The sequence below is a fragment of the Trachemys scripta genome, chromosome 3 (assembly GCF_013100865.1).
Source record: "Trachemys scripta elegans isolate TJP31775 chromosome 3, CAS_Tse_1.0, whole genome shotgun sequence".
In the NCBI taxonomy this organism is placed as follows: Eukaryota; Metazoa; Chordata; order Testudines; family Emydidae; genus Trachemys; species Trachemys scripta.
The window spans coordinates 25,784,150-25,802,479 of NC_048300.1; the positions used below are offsets into that span (position 1 = coordinate 25,784,150).

General features: G+C 40.2%; 1 protein-coding gene across 1 annotated transcript in view; it reads right to left on the reverse strand.

The window, feature by feature from the left end:
• Positions 1 to 18,330, reverse strand: part of EML6 (EMAP like 6) — a 352,965-nt gene that overhangs the window by 37,623 nt on the left and 297,012 nt on the right. Inside the window, exons 27-33 of the mRNA XM_034764322.1 lie at positions 17,163 to 17,251; positions 15,801 to 15,977; positions 15,476 to 15,677; positions 14,770 to 14,896; positions 3,904 to 3,918; positions 2,616 to 2,624; positions 2,115 to 2,193 (exon numbers count right to left, since the gene is read on the reverse strand). Of these exons, the coding sequence (XP_034620213.1) occupies positions 2,115 to 2,193; positions 2,616 to 2,624; positions 3,904 to 3,918; positions 14,770 to 14,896; positions 15,476 to 15,677; positions 15,801 to 15,977; positions 17,163 to 17,251 (698 nt within the window). The remainder of the gene's footprint in view (positions 1 to 2,114; positions 2,194 to 2,615; positions 2,625 to 3,903; positions 3,919 to 14,769; positions 14,897 to 15,475; positions 15,678 to 15,800; positions 15,978 to 17,162; positions 17,252 to 18,330) is intronic.

Below are 18,330 nucleotides of genomic sequence, written 5' to 3' on the forward strand. Positions count from 1 at the left end.
CCATGACTTTTACTAAAAATATCCATGACAAAATCTTAGCCTTAGCAATACATAACTGGAAACTGGCTGTCGAATAAACTTCCGAAAAGGTCCAGTTTGTTCGCGTCTATGTCCTTCATCGTCTGTTGAGACCACCAGTGACCTGGGGGAGGGTGGGAATACATGTACTCAAACCCCAGGGCCAGGACATAGTACTTTTTCTCTGCCCTCTTTGAAGTTGGGGGCAGAGAAGATGGCGTTTGCCACAATGCTTTTACTAGTTTTAGCACTCCTGTCGTGCACTGGTAAGGCCATCTTAGAAGGAACTACTGCAGCCAAGATGTCAAATAGGCTCCTTGAGAACCTTGATTTGCAGTCCCAAGTTGGAGGCTACGCTTTTGAGCAGCTCTTGACGGGCATGGAAGTCATGGGTTGGCAGGCCCGGTCACTGCCTCATCCGGGGAAGAGGAGGAGGAGGAGGCAGCTATAGGCAGTGTGGCTGGTTCCTCCTCTGCCACAGGTGCCAATTGTGCAGGGGCTGCCAGAATCTTGGTGCTGAGGTACAGCTCCGAGTCTGATGCCTGTAGCGCCGGTGCCTGTAGTGCTGAAGCTAAGGTCTAGCCCTCAGAAACCACAGAGGGGTTTGAATATGAGCCCTTCATGGACAGAAACCCCCAGGGGGCCCAATACTGTCATTGGGGTGGCTATTGGGTGGACTGCCAGGGGCCCAACGGTGGACCTGTTGCGGTTCTGGCCCATGGGATCAGTGCCGACCATGCCTCGGGGGTTGGGAGCGCTCACACTCACACCCAGAGGAAGACTCCTCCCTGGGAGTCCAGGGTGGAGCTGAAGCTGCCACATGCTAGCTGGTACCTGGCTGATTGGGGACAGATGTCATGATTGGAGAGATGCCTCGGAGACAACGACTTGCATCTTGGTGCCAGAGATGCACTTTGTGGTGCCGGGGATTGGTGCCAGGCAGGCAGAGATTGGCCGGCTGGAGAGTGACAACGTGGTGATGGGGAGCAATGGGCTAGGGATTGGTGCTGTGAAGGGGATCAGTGCCACGAAGGAGATTGGTGCCATGTTGGAGGCCCAGATGGGAGGGTCTCATTGTGGGCTTCCCTTTAGAGGGAACCCGCTTTCGAGGGGTCCGCCGAAGATGGGCCCAGATCCCGAGGCATGAGTGGCACCAGGAGAGACATCAAGTCTCTTGCCGCTCAGAACACCTCCGGTGTTGAAGGCACCAAGAAATGTTACAGGCCCCGACCACACGTGGGAGTCGGTGGTGGATCCTGATTTGGGCTTGGTGTTCTGGGTGGAATAGCCACTGCCCAAAGTGGCTCCAGGGAAGATGAGTAGCCCGGCAGGGGTCTCAACTCATGTGGGGATTCCAATTTCCCGGGTAGTTGTGCATGGTGCCGGGGAACAACCTCAGTTCGACTGCGACTTCTTACATTTCTTCTTAGACATGGAAGAGGGGGAGTGGTGCCAGGAAGATCCCAGTGCTGGGGGAGCACTCCACACTGATGCCGAGGTGCTCAGTGCTGAGTCGGTGCGGCATGGTTCTGAAGTAGAGCACAGGGCAGCCTCCATTAATAGTGCTTTTAATCTGATGTCCCTGTCTTTGAGAGTGGGAGGTCTGAAGTTTTTGCAGATCCTGCACTTCTCTTTAATATATGCCTTCTCGAGGCACTGAAGGCAACTAGTGTGTGGGTCACATAGTATAGATTATTTTTAAAACCTATGTGATATTGACAGACCAGGTAATTGCTGCAAATTGTGTCCATAGATAGCTATAGTATTTGGCTTGCTCAATGCATGTAGTGAACATATATTTTTAAAATTAGGGACTACATTTTCAGAAAAATGTGCACTCCATAATGCACAAAAAACCAGCATAATTTGGGGCACCATTTTGATTTTGTATGCAGTCATGATAACTGCATGTGCAAATAACCAATGTGTAACTAGTATTTACATGTTTAATATATCAAATGTCTGTGTAAATTAGGGATGTACAGAGAGTCACAACCAGGCCTATACATTACTTTAGTCTGCACTCAAAGTATGGGTGAAATTAACACAATAAGCATTAATACTACAAAAAAAGAAGAAAAAGTGCTAAGCCTGACCTCAACCAGTTTCTTTTTTTTGTTGATATCATTCTTTTGCAGTTTCTCAGGCTGAGGAGCAGCTCTGCTAACTGGTGGCCTGAAACAAACACAGAGAAAACAAAAAAAGAAGATAATTAATACATCTGAAATGCCTGCTGTACTTGCATTGTAATCCTTGTATAATTAATCCTTACTTGGCAAAAAAATCACTTCAGATGCAAACGGTAAATGATAACTTATTCCTTTTTATTTAATCTGAGCTGCTTTTTCTGTGGTGATATAATCTTTGGGGTATTTTAAGGGCAACATTTCACAAAGCATAGAGCTAGTGTATTTATTGCAACATTATATAGCACAGAAAGTTGGACTCTAGAAGAGCAAAACAAAATCGAAAGTAAACAAATAGAAAGTAAACAAACCAAACCCCCACAACTCAACCAGGCAAATAAAAGCTCAAAATATACATTAACAAAATATATCAGCAGGTGATCTTATGACAATAAAAGAGGAAAGAGTTACCTTGATCCCCTTGTAAGCGGCAAATAAAACCAAGTAAGAAACTTAGTACGGTTTATACAAATATTTTGGCCATTTTAATCATGCACAAGCATTTTCAGAGTTGATCAGTCATTCCTATGTGGCACAAACCATGCTATTCAAGCATGCCAGCAAGAACTAAAACAGAAATTAAAGAGTGCACCAGTCTACAAATTCAGAAAGGTCATACCCTGGCATCACTGGGCAAACTCTGCACTAAAGCTCCTACAGGACAGGGAGAAAAAAGGAAGCTATATTAATGCTTCCCACACACTTTATACTGAACTGAGAGTATACTTTTGTGTATTTTAGTTATTTCAGAGTGCCTTATAGAAACTGTAGCTGTTGGAAACATAACAACAGTCTCATGAGTGCTGCTGAGAGTTTCACACAATGGATGTTTGTATTCTAGTTCATCTCATAATTTAGCCTAATTCCTATTGATTCTTGGTAGGTCAACTTGTGTACTGAGACAGCTTCTATTTTTTTGCTCTCAGGGAAACAGAGTTCCTTTATTTTCTCTGAAAGTGTTCAGTCAAAACACATTATGTAATCAGCAGTGATAACTGAACCAAACCATGGTATAATCACCACCAGAGACTAGATAGGAAGTAAATGATCATAAAATTTCATTCCATATAAAACATTAAGCTAAGCTAGAACATTTTGCAAAGGCCAATTTGAACCCAGAACTAGTATGAGGCCTTTAAATGAGCAATTCAGAAAAGCATCAATTGTTTTCTTGCATGTTTCCTGTTCTTTTTTCTGTTTTAGTATAATTTTAAAATGAATTGATTTTACGTTTCTTCACCTAAGAATGTCTGTTAAAGTTTATGACAAAAGCAAGCCAGGATTTGTGATGAAAGTAAGAGGATACTATCACTATGACACAATCAGTAAATAATTAAGTAGCCAACACAAAATTTATTTTGAAAATATAAACACACACACACACACATATATATATATATACACAAATATTGTGTGTATTTATATATACATATACATGTATATATATACACATATGCATTCAGTGCTTTATTTTCACATTGTGATTCATAAAAGAAATGTAGAAGAAAAGCAGCATCAAGTTCATTTTCACTTTTAAAAAGTCTATGGTCATCGCTAATTTGTTTGAAACTTAAGATGGCAGTGTTGAGGGTGAGAAATTTGCATTGTAATAAATTAAGAATATTTACCCTTTGTGACCTGTGCATTCTGTACTGCACAGTCATAGAAACCTGTGATTTTCCTGTGTGTTAATACTTACTTGACAATTCCCTGCCTCCAAAGGAAAGCAAGTTAAAACATAATACAAGTATTAACGGTTTCTTTCCAGTAATTTAAAGAAAATGTGTGCACATTAAGAGATAGGATAAATGAATTCTAGAAAAATGTAGACACACTCAAATGTTATGGGCTTTAATATTTGCAGGCACTCTGAATCACTACAGACTTAGTTACTGTTTGTAATAATGGGCCTGATTCTGTTCTTACACCAGTTTTCCACAGCTGTAACTCATCTTCCATGGACCTAATCCAGATTTATACTTGTGTGAGTCAGAACAGAATTAGCCCTGCTGTTTCTATGGATGGTTAGGTGGGAGTGGAAAAAGATATGAGTGACAATTCTCTTCCTCCCTTCAGCTAACCAATAAGTCTGTAGTGAAATATTTAGATGTAGCAGCAGAAAGAGGAGGATAAAACATGCATGAGCAAAGGTTGCAGCATTGGGAGGGTATACAAATTAAGTGGCTAGGTGAAAAGTTGGGAGTGGGAGATTTGGAAGAGAGAGGAAGAAAAGAGGAGAGGTTTTTAGAGGAAATGGAGTCAGGGTTGAGAGGAAAGGGTACAAGTGCTGAAGGGAGAGAAAAAGAGGCCTGACTGCAGGAAAAAAAAGAGACAGAGCTATTTAGGAAGGAGAGTAAAGAAGTAGAAAGGGCAGGTCAGAAAGAATTAGGATAAGCTCCCTGGGACAAGGATTGTCTCTTGGTCTGTGCATGTACAGCACATAGTACAATCTGACTCTGATTAGTGCAAGCATAATAAAAATGATAATAATAATGAAAATCCTGTTCCTAGTGAAGTCATTGGAAACAGGATTGGGCCATCAGAGAGGACCTTACATGAAAGAGACAAATAAAACCGCTGTCACCTGAGAGAGTCCAAGGAAAAAGTCCTGGCAACTGAGATTGGGAGTGAGCCCAAAAGCAAAGAGATGGGCAGAGAGGAGGACCTGGGTGCCAAGTCAGACACAAAAGTGAGCAAGGTGGCTAGCTCGAGAGCGCATGTTCTAATAACAGAAAAAGAAAAAAAAGCAAGCCTGAGAGAGAGCATACTCCCAAGAAGAGAAAGGCATGGTCAGAGAGAGAATAAGGGGATCCAAACCTGGAAAATCTGTTTGGGCGATGAAGTTATAATCTGAGATTTGATAAAAAGTTGTTCATATCATAAAAGATGTAAGCGAGACCTTAAAAAGCAATTTCCATTGGGTGCTGAGAAGGAATGCACATGTTTTTCTCATCATTCTAAAATGTGTTACAAAACATCGAGAACTTTTCACAGAAGTTTTAAAGATTTTGTGAAACCTAAAACTTCTTCATGTTCTCCCATCCTCATGTATGTATGGGAGTGTATTATAATAACATCATAATATTCAAGTAATAGGCTACACAATCTTTTTTTGTCATTACTTTTACTTAACATTTCATGAATATTGGACAGGGGAGTAAAAATAATGTTATTTGACACTGGAAATAGCCTGCTTTGGAATATAATGGATCAAATCAAATTTAATCAAGGTTAGAAGAAAACATCATTTAAAAAAACATCATATCAGTACAACAAAGTCACTAACGTTTTTACAGTACCCTGCATGATTTGACATGTATGCTGATGCACTCTTTAAAACAAAAATAAGATATTGCAGAATGCATGGTGGTCATAGCCATTTTCATATATTTTAAGAAAGGAAGCTATTCATTGCATTCACATGTCATTCTAATTCAGTCTCCAAACATGAACAAGCAGAAAAGCAGATCAATAGGAACTATAGTCAGTTCTGAATGGGAACCTTTATTTTTAAATCAGCTGATTGTTGTAAGTATCCTGCAAAGCTGTTTAGCTGTTTGGCTACTGCAGGATCTTGGTATAGGCCTCCTGCACCTATCTATGGTTCCTTCCTATATAATAGTATGCACAAATAGGGCAATTTGGAAGATCTTGTTTGGTGATGCTAGCTGCAGACAGCATATTGCATCAGTTTCTTGCTTCACTGACTTCCAGGAAAAAATTAAGTTGTTAACTCTGAGCTAAAAAGCTTTGTATAACTTGTTTACTGGCTATGTGAGAGATCACTTTCTCCCCCCATATTACCAGAGTAGGTATGATCAGCTGAGGCACTCAAGCCAACAGTCCCCAAATTTAAATGGCTAGCTGATCTTACTGGAAATTCCTCAACTCTGGTATTTATTTCCCTTAGTAGTCTGACAGAATCCAAGTTTGCTGACATTTAGCATACCCTGCAAAGTATGTCTCTTTTCACAGGCTTCTCTCGGGTGCTGGGGCTAGGTTTGTATTTGGTGTGTTGGGGGACATCAATTTATTGTATTAATTTAATACATCCATGATAAGACTGTTGGTAGCTGGGGACATTTGATAAATAAAAATATTCACTCAGTGAATGGAGAACTTTTGGAATGAAGGAGGTGGTATAGTGAGTGAATACATTAGTCTCTCACCTCTGGATGATTGGATTCAAGCCAGGTCATAAATGACATGCCTTTGAAGGTTTCCCTATGGTCCCTAGTGGACTCCAGTCCACATGATAAAAAAACCTCAAAGCAGTTGACAGTTCCTGAACAATGCTGGAGCAGAAAGCAATTTTCAAGTTAGAATGGAGAAATGTTGATGGCACTTTGTGTGAATAGACGCACTGTACTGGAATGACTTCATTTTCAAGCACAAAAAGCTTCACACAAACAAAAAACCAGTTTGGAGCCAGCCCTCTGATCTGGCAACAGCACAATGACTGCCTTGTAGAGATTGATCCTGAGTTCATTAGGCTACCAGCAGCTGGGAGTATAGCAGTCATAATATGTTCAAGTTCTGGGGGAGAACCACAGTGGAAGCAGTGTCCTGTCAATTACAGCTTGAATAGGTCATTTTGACATCGAGCTGTAGAGAAGGTAAAAAAGTGGGATCCCAGAAGACTCCAATCCACCCCAATGACCACTATTCTGTTAAAAGACTCATTGTATTATTTCCTACACCCCAAATATATTTTTTTCCAATACATTCTGAATAGTCTCCACGAATGCGTGTATACAAATAGGGATTCATTTCCAAGCTGGCTTCTGAAATTGCACCCACAAAATTATACATATAAAATCCATATTTGCATGAGCAAATTGTGTAACTATGCATCTAGCTATTCAATTTATAGTGCAAAAATGTGTGTGCAATTTTGGAGGCTTGTTTGAAAACTGAGCCCCTGTGTTATAAGAAATAAATCATCAACAAAAGAATAACCAATATTTGAGGATAGGAAAATCCTCTTTTTGCACCCTACTACAGTGTAGGATTACAAATGATACACAGTAGATAATTTGAAAAACAGCCTATGACAGATAACTTACAATAAACAGGACAGACTAGTGTGATACAAAACAGAGGACTAGACATGCTAACGCTGCTTTTGGTTTTCCACATATTCAACCTGCCTTGAAGGATTTTCCATCACCATAGTTATTAAGCTGTTAGTTTATGTAGACATGCAAGTCAAACAAATGAATGCTGCAAACACAAGATATGAATTAGTGTTAGCAGAATACAAAATGCAAACATTATTATGCCTCCCATATTAGTGGCATGAAACGTAATGTTAGTCAACAGGCTCATTGTACTTCTTGTCATTTAAATTCTAGCTTTGGTCAGTTAAAATGGTCCCAATTCAACCATTAAACTGGTTCTCATATAAGACATAATTCCTATGTATTTTCCTAAGTAATATATAACATGGCTTACAATTGTCCTGGATTGTCCGGGACAGTCTTGCCACTGACCAAAGTGTCCCATGGTGTGGGAACGCTGCTCTTTGGGCTCCCACACCGCGAGACTATTCCTGCAGCAACTCTGATTGACACCCTGTTCCTAAATTACATAGGCAGAGCAGCGAGCAGAATGCCAATCAGAGGAGCAAGAAAAGAAAAGAGAAATAAGGGGAGAGAGGAAGACAGATATGGAGGGAGGGGGGAGAAGAAAAACAAGGTGGAGGAGAGGAGAGAGAAACAACAATGAATTAATTATCTTAACTGAATGCACAAACTAATACATCTGTGAAGACATTTTAAAATTGCACCCCCAGCCACACCTCCCTGGAGCTCCACCTCTGCTAGGGGGAGGGTCCCAGAGCCCAGGCTCCAGCCTGAGCCCAAACATCTATACCGCAATTTTACAGCCCTGCAGCCTGAGCCCAATAAGCCAAGTCAGCTGACACAGGCCAATCATGGGTGTTTAATTGCAATGTAGATATATACCCACTGTTACATGCTAAAACTGCATCTGCTGAAGAGGCTTCACCCAGACTCCCTGACCAGTACATTGCCATTGGACTCTGCTAAGCCTCAGGGGCTCCCAACCCTGGCCATGACTAATCTCACATTTTGTATACTATATGATTTCTATAATCGTCACAGGTACTTACACAATGATTATTTTTTATTAAGCAACTAAAAAAGTAAAAGAAAAGGCATATGCTACAAGGGGTTTTAACTCTTTTCTGAAGGCATTGACTTAGGTTAGGTTAGACTTGTCCAGATGGGCTTACAAAGTTGTTGTCTTCCCCTGTACAAGGATGAAAATCCTGCTGCTTAAAGGCTCGGCACTTTGGAGTGTCCTGTCAGTCTGCCCCTGAGTTGGAAGTCCAATGCAGTACAGGACTTTGATCTGTACTCCACTGGCTTTGAATGTGCTGTCTCTACATAGAGCTTGGATGTGTGGTGAAATCAGGGCACATTGCAACAGCGGGATGGAGTTCAAAGTCCCTGCTCACTCTGCTAGTGGCAATTCAGCTATCATAATCAACCCTCTTCTTATAGCCTCTTTCCTATGGAGTGGCAAGAACAATCAGCCCCTTTCCTACATAGAGAGGGAAACAGTAGAATAATCCTGCTTCCCCACAACCCTGCCTGAAGAGAGAGGTGGGTTCTGATGGCTCCCTTCCAAGACAGAAACATCCACCTGGCTCCCTTCCTCTTGTCTGTGGGGATGGGGAGGGAGGAACTTTTCTGTCTCAGGGGGAGGGGAGGGGAGCTGAGGAGAGGCACTTGAAGGCTAGAACCCTTCTGCTCCTCTGACGATACCATGGAAGGTACTCTTGCCTGTCTACCGCTAGTGTTAGTGCATGTCCTGGTGTGTGACTAGTGTGTATGGATGTTGGCATATATCTGGTATGCATGGGTGTGGGTGAAGACTGTTTATGCTTGGGTAATGGCATGCATACAGGTGCATGGCTTAGGAGGTAGAAAGGGAATGAAGACTGATGCAGAAGTTCGTGGAGAGACTATCTGAGGAAAGGAAGAAAAACTGTGTGATGGAGAATGGGGAGGTGGTCACTTCACATTTTGTTTGAGGACCTATTTAAAAATGGTTAAGCTCATGGTCCATCAAACTGGATCATCATTTCACCACTGAAATCTCAGCCCTTCTTCCCTTTTGCTTTTCCAAAGGCTGAATGCAGAGGAGTAAACCAAAGTCACAAAGTCTAGCCTCCTTCCTCAGACATGGAGAAAGTCACCTTTACAACACTTTGGCAAGTGATAGGCTGAAACCAGGCCTCCATTGTGATAAAACATTTTGTTGCTAGCCTGCTGAACTGGTTCAGCTCAATGTCTTGTCAGCTTTCTCAAGGAGTAATCTTTTCTAAACTATGGAGCTTCAACACCTTCATTTGTAGTAGATGTAAAGAATTTTTGTGACTGGCTCCATCAGTGCTCAGTGCTATCCTCATTAATCAATGCCAGGGATGCCAAGCCTGGAAGCTCCTGCTATGTCAAAGAATTGAGGCCTTCCTATCCATTGGCAAGAGAAAACTTGTAGGTTTTTTATTTTGTATCGTTTGTTCTATCGCCAACTCTTTGTATTCTTGCAGCCCAGCATCTTTAGGAAGTGTTCAGAGTGTGGTTGGACATGTCCGTCACAGACTGGCATAAACGTTGAATCTTGAGCCCAGGAAAAGAGTTTGACTGGCACAGCTATGAGACTTGCTTCCAAATGTCCTTGCAAGTTGTTAGCGCCCATCTAGCCTCTCTGGGCCTCCTCTGATGTTTCCCAGACATCTAATATAAAGTCGGCCTAGCAGACCTGGAGGTTCTACATCAGTGTTGCATGTATCAGCCAGATCGGTCCCAAAGCCAGACCTCAAAAACCCCCTTTTGGCCATCAACAGACAATTCATCAATTTAATCTTAATGTATAACGGCTCTAGAATTTTTGATGACTTAATGCACTACTCTGGCCATGAATACCAACTCCATGTCAAGTGAAGCTTTACCAGCTCTGCACTAATGGAACTCCACTTTATACTTGACTCTGTCTTTTATTCCTGACATAAGAAGGTCGATGACTGTGCTGAGGCAATTGAAGGTGTGATAGCAACAGGTGGATCAGATCTTTGACTGAAGAACACAGCAAGAAATAATGGACAGCCTGATGTGTTCACTTAATTTGTACTGAAAAGTTTTGCACTGATGTATTGAAATCTAGTCTCAGTGCCAACAATACTGTCAGCCCTTAATATCATGGGAGCATAAAATGTAATGGAATTGAGGCTTGCACCCCTATGTCTGAACTTCAACACACTTTCAGCAGATCCTGTACCATTGGCCTCAGAGAAGCAGGTGTCTATGAATGCTTCAAATACCTTGACATATTTGGCCACTGATCTTGTAAATTGTGAACTCTGTCCTTGAGCTCGGTTAATACATGCCTAGGTTGCATATAGGAACATAATGATTAGTAGTGATTAGTATCTTGGGATAATTCATAATTATTTGTATTGTAATTGTATTGTTTGATGGTCTCATATAAAAACAAACTACCTAATTCAGACTGAAGAAACTTTTTATCATAATATGTATGAGTCATATTTATTTGTTACTTGCACATATAATTCAGATGAACTAAATGTGTATCAAATATGATTTGTATATGTTTAACACATATTTTTATCCAGTAAGCTACATATGAAATGTGTGTGATCCACAATAAGGTCATCAGATCTGCAAATTCCATGTATATAAAGTAACCCAAACCATACCTTTCATATATAAAAATATGAACATCAGCCTGTGAATCTTTGGTGAAACACATGGAAAAATGCAGGTCTTAATCTGCATTATAAGGGATTTTTGAAAAATTTCAGATAGCTGTTAAAATGTAATATGCTAACCTTGATTATTAGACAGAAACAATAGCTGAAGAACACATAGTGCACAACAGATGGGGGATGTTGTAAGCTACGATTGTACTCTCTCAATCTCAGGCTGGCTGTGGGGTGGATTGTCCTCTGCAATAGTTTACAGCAGCTTGAGTGGTGTTCTAATTTATACTGATTGCCAAGAAGTTATTATAACAGTTGGGGACTACGGGAACAAAGCACCTCCCTTCCCTAGGCCATGTTCCCTATCACAGCTAGAGGCAGGGGGAGCGATGTAGGAGCAGGTCTACTGGCTCTGCTTCACCAGAGAATCCCTCTGCTCTGGTCTGATTCTCCCACAGCTAACTGCAACAGCTGTAATGTTGTTTTGTACGGATGAATAGCACAAAGCAATCCAAATGTGGGGGGAAATCTGGGCCAATATATCATATAATGAGGAAACATGTATCTCCTATGCCACCAATCATTAATGTAATGATGAAGATTTAGTAGTCTTGTAAACAAGGTGGGTCAGATTCATGGGTATGCCATGGCTGCTTTTGATGCGCCAACAATGCAAAACAGGTGTAAACCAGATTTTTAGTAAGTTAAACTGAATATACAGCTACTTTGTATCACCCAAGCAGCATAAGCAGCCAGAACATATGAGGGAACGTGGCCCAGTATATTCTGGAATTGTGTTTTCTGGAGCCAGTGTGGTATTCCATGCATACTACTGACTTAGGTCTATTCTCCCACAATTAAAATTTAACATTTCTAAATGAACCTCAAAATGTTGATGTGCAGTAGGTATCATTATACACATTTTACAGAAAGATAAAATGAAATACAAGGATTTTGTTACTAAGAAAGTAGAGAAGATGTACATATGGTGAAAGCAGGGGAGGAAATGATGCCCAAACGTAAATTTTTAAAAACACATGAACTCTGGGACTTCATGTCTTTGTTCCAAAAATTGTGGGTCCCAAAATATGTGGGCCAAAATTTTCAAATTTGGATTAGGCGCCTATATTTTCATTTAGGCACTTAAATAAATGACCTGGTTTCTGAGATGCTGGGCATCCAGAGCTTCCATTAAAGTCAATGGGAAATGTAGGGGATTTTAAGTGCTTACATATAGATATAGGTGTCCAATTTTAAGCACGCCAGTCTGAAAATTTTAGCTGTGTATTTTGCAATGAATTACTGTGTTCCTTCTGTGCAGCATGAGGTCTTGACCCAGGAAAACATCTCTAATCAGGAAGGGCACATAAGCATTTGAGAAAATGCTTAAGTGCTTTCCTGAATAGAGGTGGATTTAAGAACAGGTTTAGAGGCTTTCCAAAATCAGGGCCTAATATAAGAATCTAATTTTTTTTAAAGTAGTATACTAAATAGGTCCACCATATAACCCATCACATCCTTAAAAACAACAATAAAAGCAGCTGAACTACATGCAAGAAAATTAAGCTGAGAATAGAATCCAGGGTTCTTGACTGAGTCCTATGCTCTAACTAGTAAATCACAAAAATACATATCGTTAATCCATTTTAATTTCCAGTGTATCCTATTTCTATTTCCAGGTTTGATGTCCAATTTGAAGTTCCACATAGCACACAGTTTGCATTGCACTGCAAATGCCACATAATGTATAGAATATTTGGGCTCCTTTAAATATGGAGTCACCTGATAATTGCCAAGTAGTTATTAACCTACTCTTTTTTCTATTTACTTGCAAGAACTACAGTAAATAACAAAACTATGCTCCCCAATTTTTTATTGGTAGGTGGTACTAATTAAAAAATAAAAATAAATTGTGACACTTCCCTGAAGCCCTGTCCCTGCCCTGTCCCTTCTCCAAGGCCCTGCCCCCCACTCATTCCCTCCTTCCTCCATCGCTTGCTCTCCACCACCCTCATTCACTTTCACTGGGCTGGGGCAGGAGGTTGGGGTGAAGGAGAGAGTGAGTGTTCTGGCTGGGGGTGTGGGCTCCAGGGTGGGGCCAGAAATTAGGGGTTCATGGTATGTGCGGGAGAGGGTTGGCGTATGGGAGGGGGTGAGGGCTGGGGGTGGAATTTCTGTTTTTTTTTAGGGTTTTTTTCTTAATTAGAGAATTACATTTTTTTTTAAAAAAAAGATGAAGCTGCAAAGTCAAGCACTCAAAAGTTAGTGAGGGCTGAGAGAGTAAAGCCCAGAACTGCTAGGTTCTGTGTCCCTGGACTGGGACCCAGAATACTGGGCAGGCCAGAGTTCCCCTACCAGCCACTAGGGAAGAGGCACCATCAAGACAGTGCTGGAGAAGGCGGCCTGAGATGGTTTGCATGGAAGGATTTTGGGTAAATCTCTGTGAGAGATTGTCCTGGGAAGCTCTCATTGCTAGTGGCGCCTCCCCTTGGTTGTCCTCGGGATTAGCTCTGCCAGGCATCACACCCCTATTTGATGGTGTCTTCACACATCCTATCTCATGCTGCAGCTCCTCTCATTCCAAGAACTGCAGCCTCCTCTTCATGATGCTCTTCCAGCCAGGTCACATGGTTTCCTCTTCTGAGTCATCAGTAGGGTTCAGACTTTTAGATCCACAGCACAGACTTTTACTACTTGAGCTAACATAGTAACTGGTAGCAGTACTAGAGTGTTATCCTCCATGTGGATTAGCCACATACTCTGCCAGTGCTTTCACAGCAGAGTAATGCCAGTGATTTGCTCAAAGCAGAATAATGTAGAAACTCAGGACTCCTAGGTTCAATACCTGGTTCTGTAGGGAAGCGTGCTGTAGTGGTTACAGAACAAACTCTTCTGTCCCTGGCCTGTCTCTGTTCCCCTCTGCTCCACCTTGGTTCCTTTCCCACATCCCTTTTGCAACTTCTCATCCTCTGGCTTCTGCAACACCCCTCTCTCCTTATCTTCCTCCCAATTTCTCACTCCTCTGCATTCCTATAGGACTACTTCCTCCTTCTTACTGTCTTATAATGGAAATGGTCAAGCAACCTAAACTATAGGTGATGCTACCAGTTCCATCTTTTTAAAACAGACACACACTAATTAAGAGAGCATACAGCAGCCATGTAAAAGATAGAAGGGGAATTCAAAAATGCTCACAAGGAATTTATAGGATATAAGGCTGGTACTGAAACCAAATGCACAGATGAATGGGAATATTTTTAAAGAATAAATATTTCAAAAAATGAGCATCTTCACCCGAAGAGCACAGTATAATTCAGATCTGATCAGTAATGCCCTTTTTATTCATGTCCTAAACCACTCTTGAAGGCAGACTGCTGAATTCTATGGTTTAATGATAAGGACAAACATCCTCTAGATATCAAGATGAATCATGTCAACTCATTTAACTTGAGATTTGATTTGATTTAATTCTGTAATTTTGAAGATGTAAGTTCACAAAGACTAGCAGATATTACTTTCTATTTGGGGATACCTTAAGTTTACTGTTTCACTTCATATCTAAAAGTAAGAATACGTAAGACCGTAAACATGAATTTGGAAGAAAAAAAGATTGACACTTCTGTGATTAACAAATAACCCTTCTCCACTGCCCAAGGCACACAAACATATCCCCAATTTAACCCATGATGCACTGGGACATAAGAATTTTAAAATGCTGTCTTGTCAATATTTATAACAGACTTTTTTTAGTTCAATAAAAGCAAAGTCAGAAGAATTTATTGAATATATGGAAATGAATGCCTTTGCATGCCATACCTTTCCTCAACTGAAACCTCCTTCAGCTGCTGGTGTGGCTTTGTTCCTTCCATTTCTCGGATGCTTACTGCATAGATCTTTGTTGTATAATCAATAGCCTTTTCTCTTGCAACATCACTGTCATAACCTTTAATAATGTGAAAAATAAAATGACACCTGTGTAGTTTGTTTTCAATTTTGTATTGGAGAAATAAGAAATAGAAAGATCTGCAACAACAGAAGCAGTCTAAGGCCTGGTCTACACTCCAGGAGGGGGGCTTGACCTAAGAGCCAACTTCAGCTACGAGAATAGCGTAGCTGAAGTCGACGTATCTTAGGTCGACTTACCTCACGCCCTCACGGCATGGTGTCGACTGCCACCGCTCCCCCGTCAACTCTGCTTCCGCCTCTCGCCGTGGTGGAGTACAGGAGTCGACGGCAGAGCGATCGGGGATCGATTTATTGTGTCTACACTAGACACGATAAATCGATCCCCGATAGATCGTTCACTACCCGCCAATCCAGTGGGTAGTATAGACATACCCTTAGGTCCTGATCCTACAAAGACTTACACATAGTTAACTTTAAGCATGTACTTAACTTTAAGCACATGAGGAGTCCCATTGAACTCAATAGGATTCCTCACATGCTTAAAGTTAAGAACATATGTGAGTCTTTGTGAGATCAGGGCTACATTTAATATGTATTTTGCATATTCTTCTTTTACCTCCATCCTCTTCTGCATCTGTATCTGACTCCTCACTGTCAACCAGTTTACTCTCTTGGATGCCCACAAACTCTCTACTCCAGATCATCAAAGCAGTATCAGCACCACCTACAGTCAGTAGCACAGAATCATTATGTAACCATCGAACGTTGGTTACATGGGCACTATGACCCACATACTTCTTGAACTTTGCACGTTGTCCCTGAAATATAAAGAATACATGTTATCACTTAAACTATTCATTTTTCACATTTTCCTACAGAAATTTTCCCCACTTCCCTTTCCAACACGGCTTCTAATCTGATGAGTAAATGCTATTTATTACCTTCACAGGATATGAAAAAAGCTTCACAAAACCAAAGTCATCTCCTGTAGCTAACAGTGAACCATCTTTTGTCAGAGTAGCTGCATTTACAACAGTGACATCACTATGCATGGGCCAGATTCCTTCACAAGTAGGACCAAGAACACATGTCCAGGTATCCCATTCAATCTTCTCTATCTGGAAACAAAAATTCCCAAAACAAAGTAATCTTGACAAATGTCCAATACACTGCTTGAGTTGTTACATTTTTCTCTTGAACTACGAAACTAACAAACTAGTTTTGATAGATCAACTTGCATATGGGCTTGGCCAAAATGATTTTTTGTTTTTGTTTTTGTTAGCTTACAGTATGTTTATTTCCAGATGATTAATGCTAAATACCATTTATTACCTTTATTAAAACTGCTATACTACAAGGTAGAGTTCCTGGTATTTTATTTTTTTGCTATACATTTTTTATTCTCCAGGGAGAGATCATTGGTCATTAGCATTTGGATTTAAACTGTTTAGAGATTTTCGGAGGTGATGAATATTGGCACCTCTCATTCAAGTTATTGAGAGTTGCAGGTGTTCAGCATCCCTTAAAAATGAGGCCACACGCTTTTAAAAGTAGCTTCCTACATTGCACTTAAATTGCCTGCACACAGATTAAATACAAAACAAGTTCATGCAAAGAGATTATGTGGAATTACTTGTCTGGAATGCACAAATACATATTTGCACATAAATCCTTCTTCTAAAAGAACAAATGGATGCACCTGCAGATATTGCAGGTGATGGAAAATTTGGTGTTGTCTTTTCTGCACTCATGTAATTTCTTTCTGAGATTTATTGTGAGAATTTTAGTAAATTTGCACTTTTTAATCTACTTTTCAACTTATTTCAATGGGAGAGAAAAGTTAGTTCAATGCCAAGTCCTTTTGAAAATCTCACCCACAATATTTACAATATTTGATCAGATCTGAATTAAAGTGCTTATCTGAAATGGTTCTAATTTTGAAATACTAATGTTTGTTAAGTGCTTAGAGTAATGTAGCTGCATAAAAGGTATGATACTGAGTGATTAAGCAGTTCTAATTATATCCATTATAAGGATTAACTTTTGTATATGTAACATCTGTATGTTATAATACTTACAAAGGCCTACTTCACAGGGCTGTTGTGAAAATTCGCTAATGTCTGTGAAGCACTTTGTAAACTTAAAAGTGCGGTAGCATAGGGGAAGGTATATGAAGAAGACATACCATTTAAATAAGTAATACACTAATTTTCAGCAGTAGCATATAACAAAATTCACAATATAAAACCTTCAAGTTAGTACTGAGTGAAGTAATCAGAAAATGTAATTAGTATGATCCATACCTCAGCAGCTCTTATAATATGTCTTTTTCCTCTTGGTGCTTCAAAAAACAGTTGTTCTTTGGCACCAGAATTGACTTGCAATAACTTTCCTGTATATGAAATACGAGTTTATTATTTATTTTATACATGATTGGAATATTATGAAGTGCCCTTTTTATTGAGTGATGAGGTGTTATAAAAAATTTGAATGCACATCCTGCATAGGTATTTGTGACAAAATGATAAGCATGACCTACAGAGCATTAATATAAATACAGTCCATCTGTATTAATATAAATACAGTCCATCTGTATTTATATTAATGCTCTGTAGGTCACGCTTATCATTTTGTCACAAATACCTATGCATTATCATTTATTAATATAAATTCAGTTTCTAAAAATGGTTGTTTAGATACTACTCACAAACAGCTGAGTACGGGCCAAGTCATGCATGGTGCTTAGCACTTTGCTGGATCAAGTCGTAAATGTGAGATTTCATATAATCATATATATGATTATTTTATAAGACGGCTGTATAGCGATTTTAAAAAAGTTATAAATCTCTCTCTCTCTATTCAAGCACTGCCCAATAAAAATGTATAACAAACAATCCTTGAATACAAACATTACAAATGTGATCCAAATTGTATGCTAACAATTAGGCAGGCTTATGTGAAACTGAATGTACATTATTTCAGAGTGGTAACCATGTTAGTCTGCAAACCGTGTTAGTCAGCAAAAACAACGAGGAGTCCTTGTGGCACCTTAAAGATTAACAAATTTATTCGGGCATAAGCTTTCGTGGGCTAAAACCCAATTCATCAGATGCATGGAGTGAAAAATACAATAAACAGTATATATAGTTCAGCACATGAAAAGATTGGAGTTGCCTTACCAAGTCGGGGGTCAGTGCTAATGAGGCCCATTCAATTAAGGTGGAAGTGGCCTATTCCCAACAGTTGACAAGAAGGGGTGAATATCAACAGAGAGAAAACTACTTTTGTAGTGCTAACGAGGCCAATGCAATCAAGGTAGACATCGCCCATTTCCAACAGTTGACAAGAAGGTATGAGTATCAGCAGAGGGAAAATTACTTTTTGTAGGTTTCAGAGTAACAGCCGTGTTAGTCTGTATCAGCAAAAAGAAGAACAGGAGTACTTGTGGCACCTTAGAGACTAACAAATTTA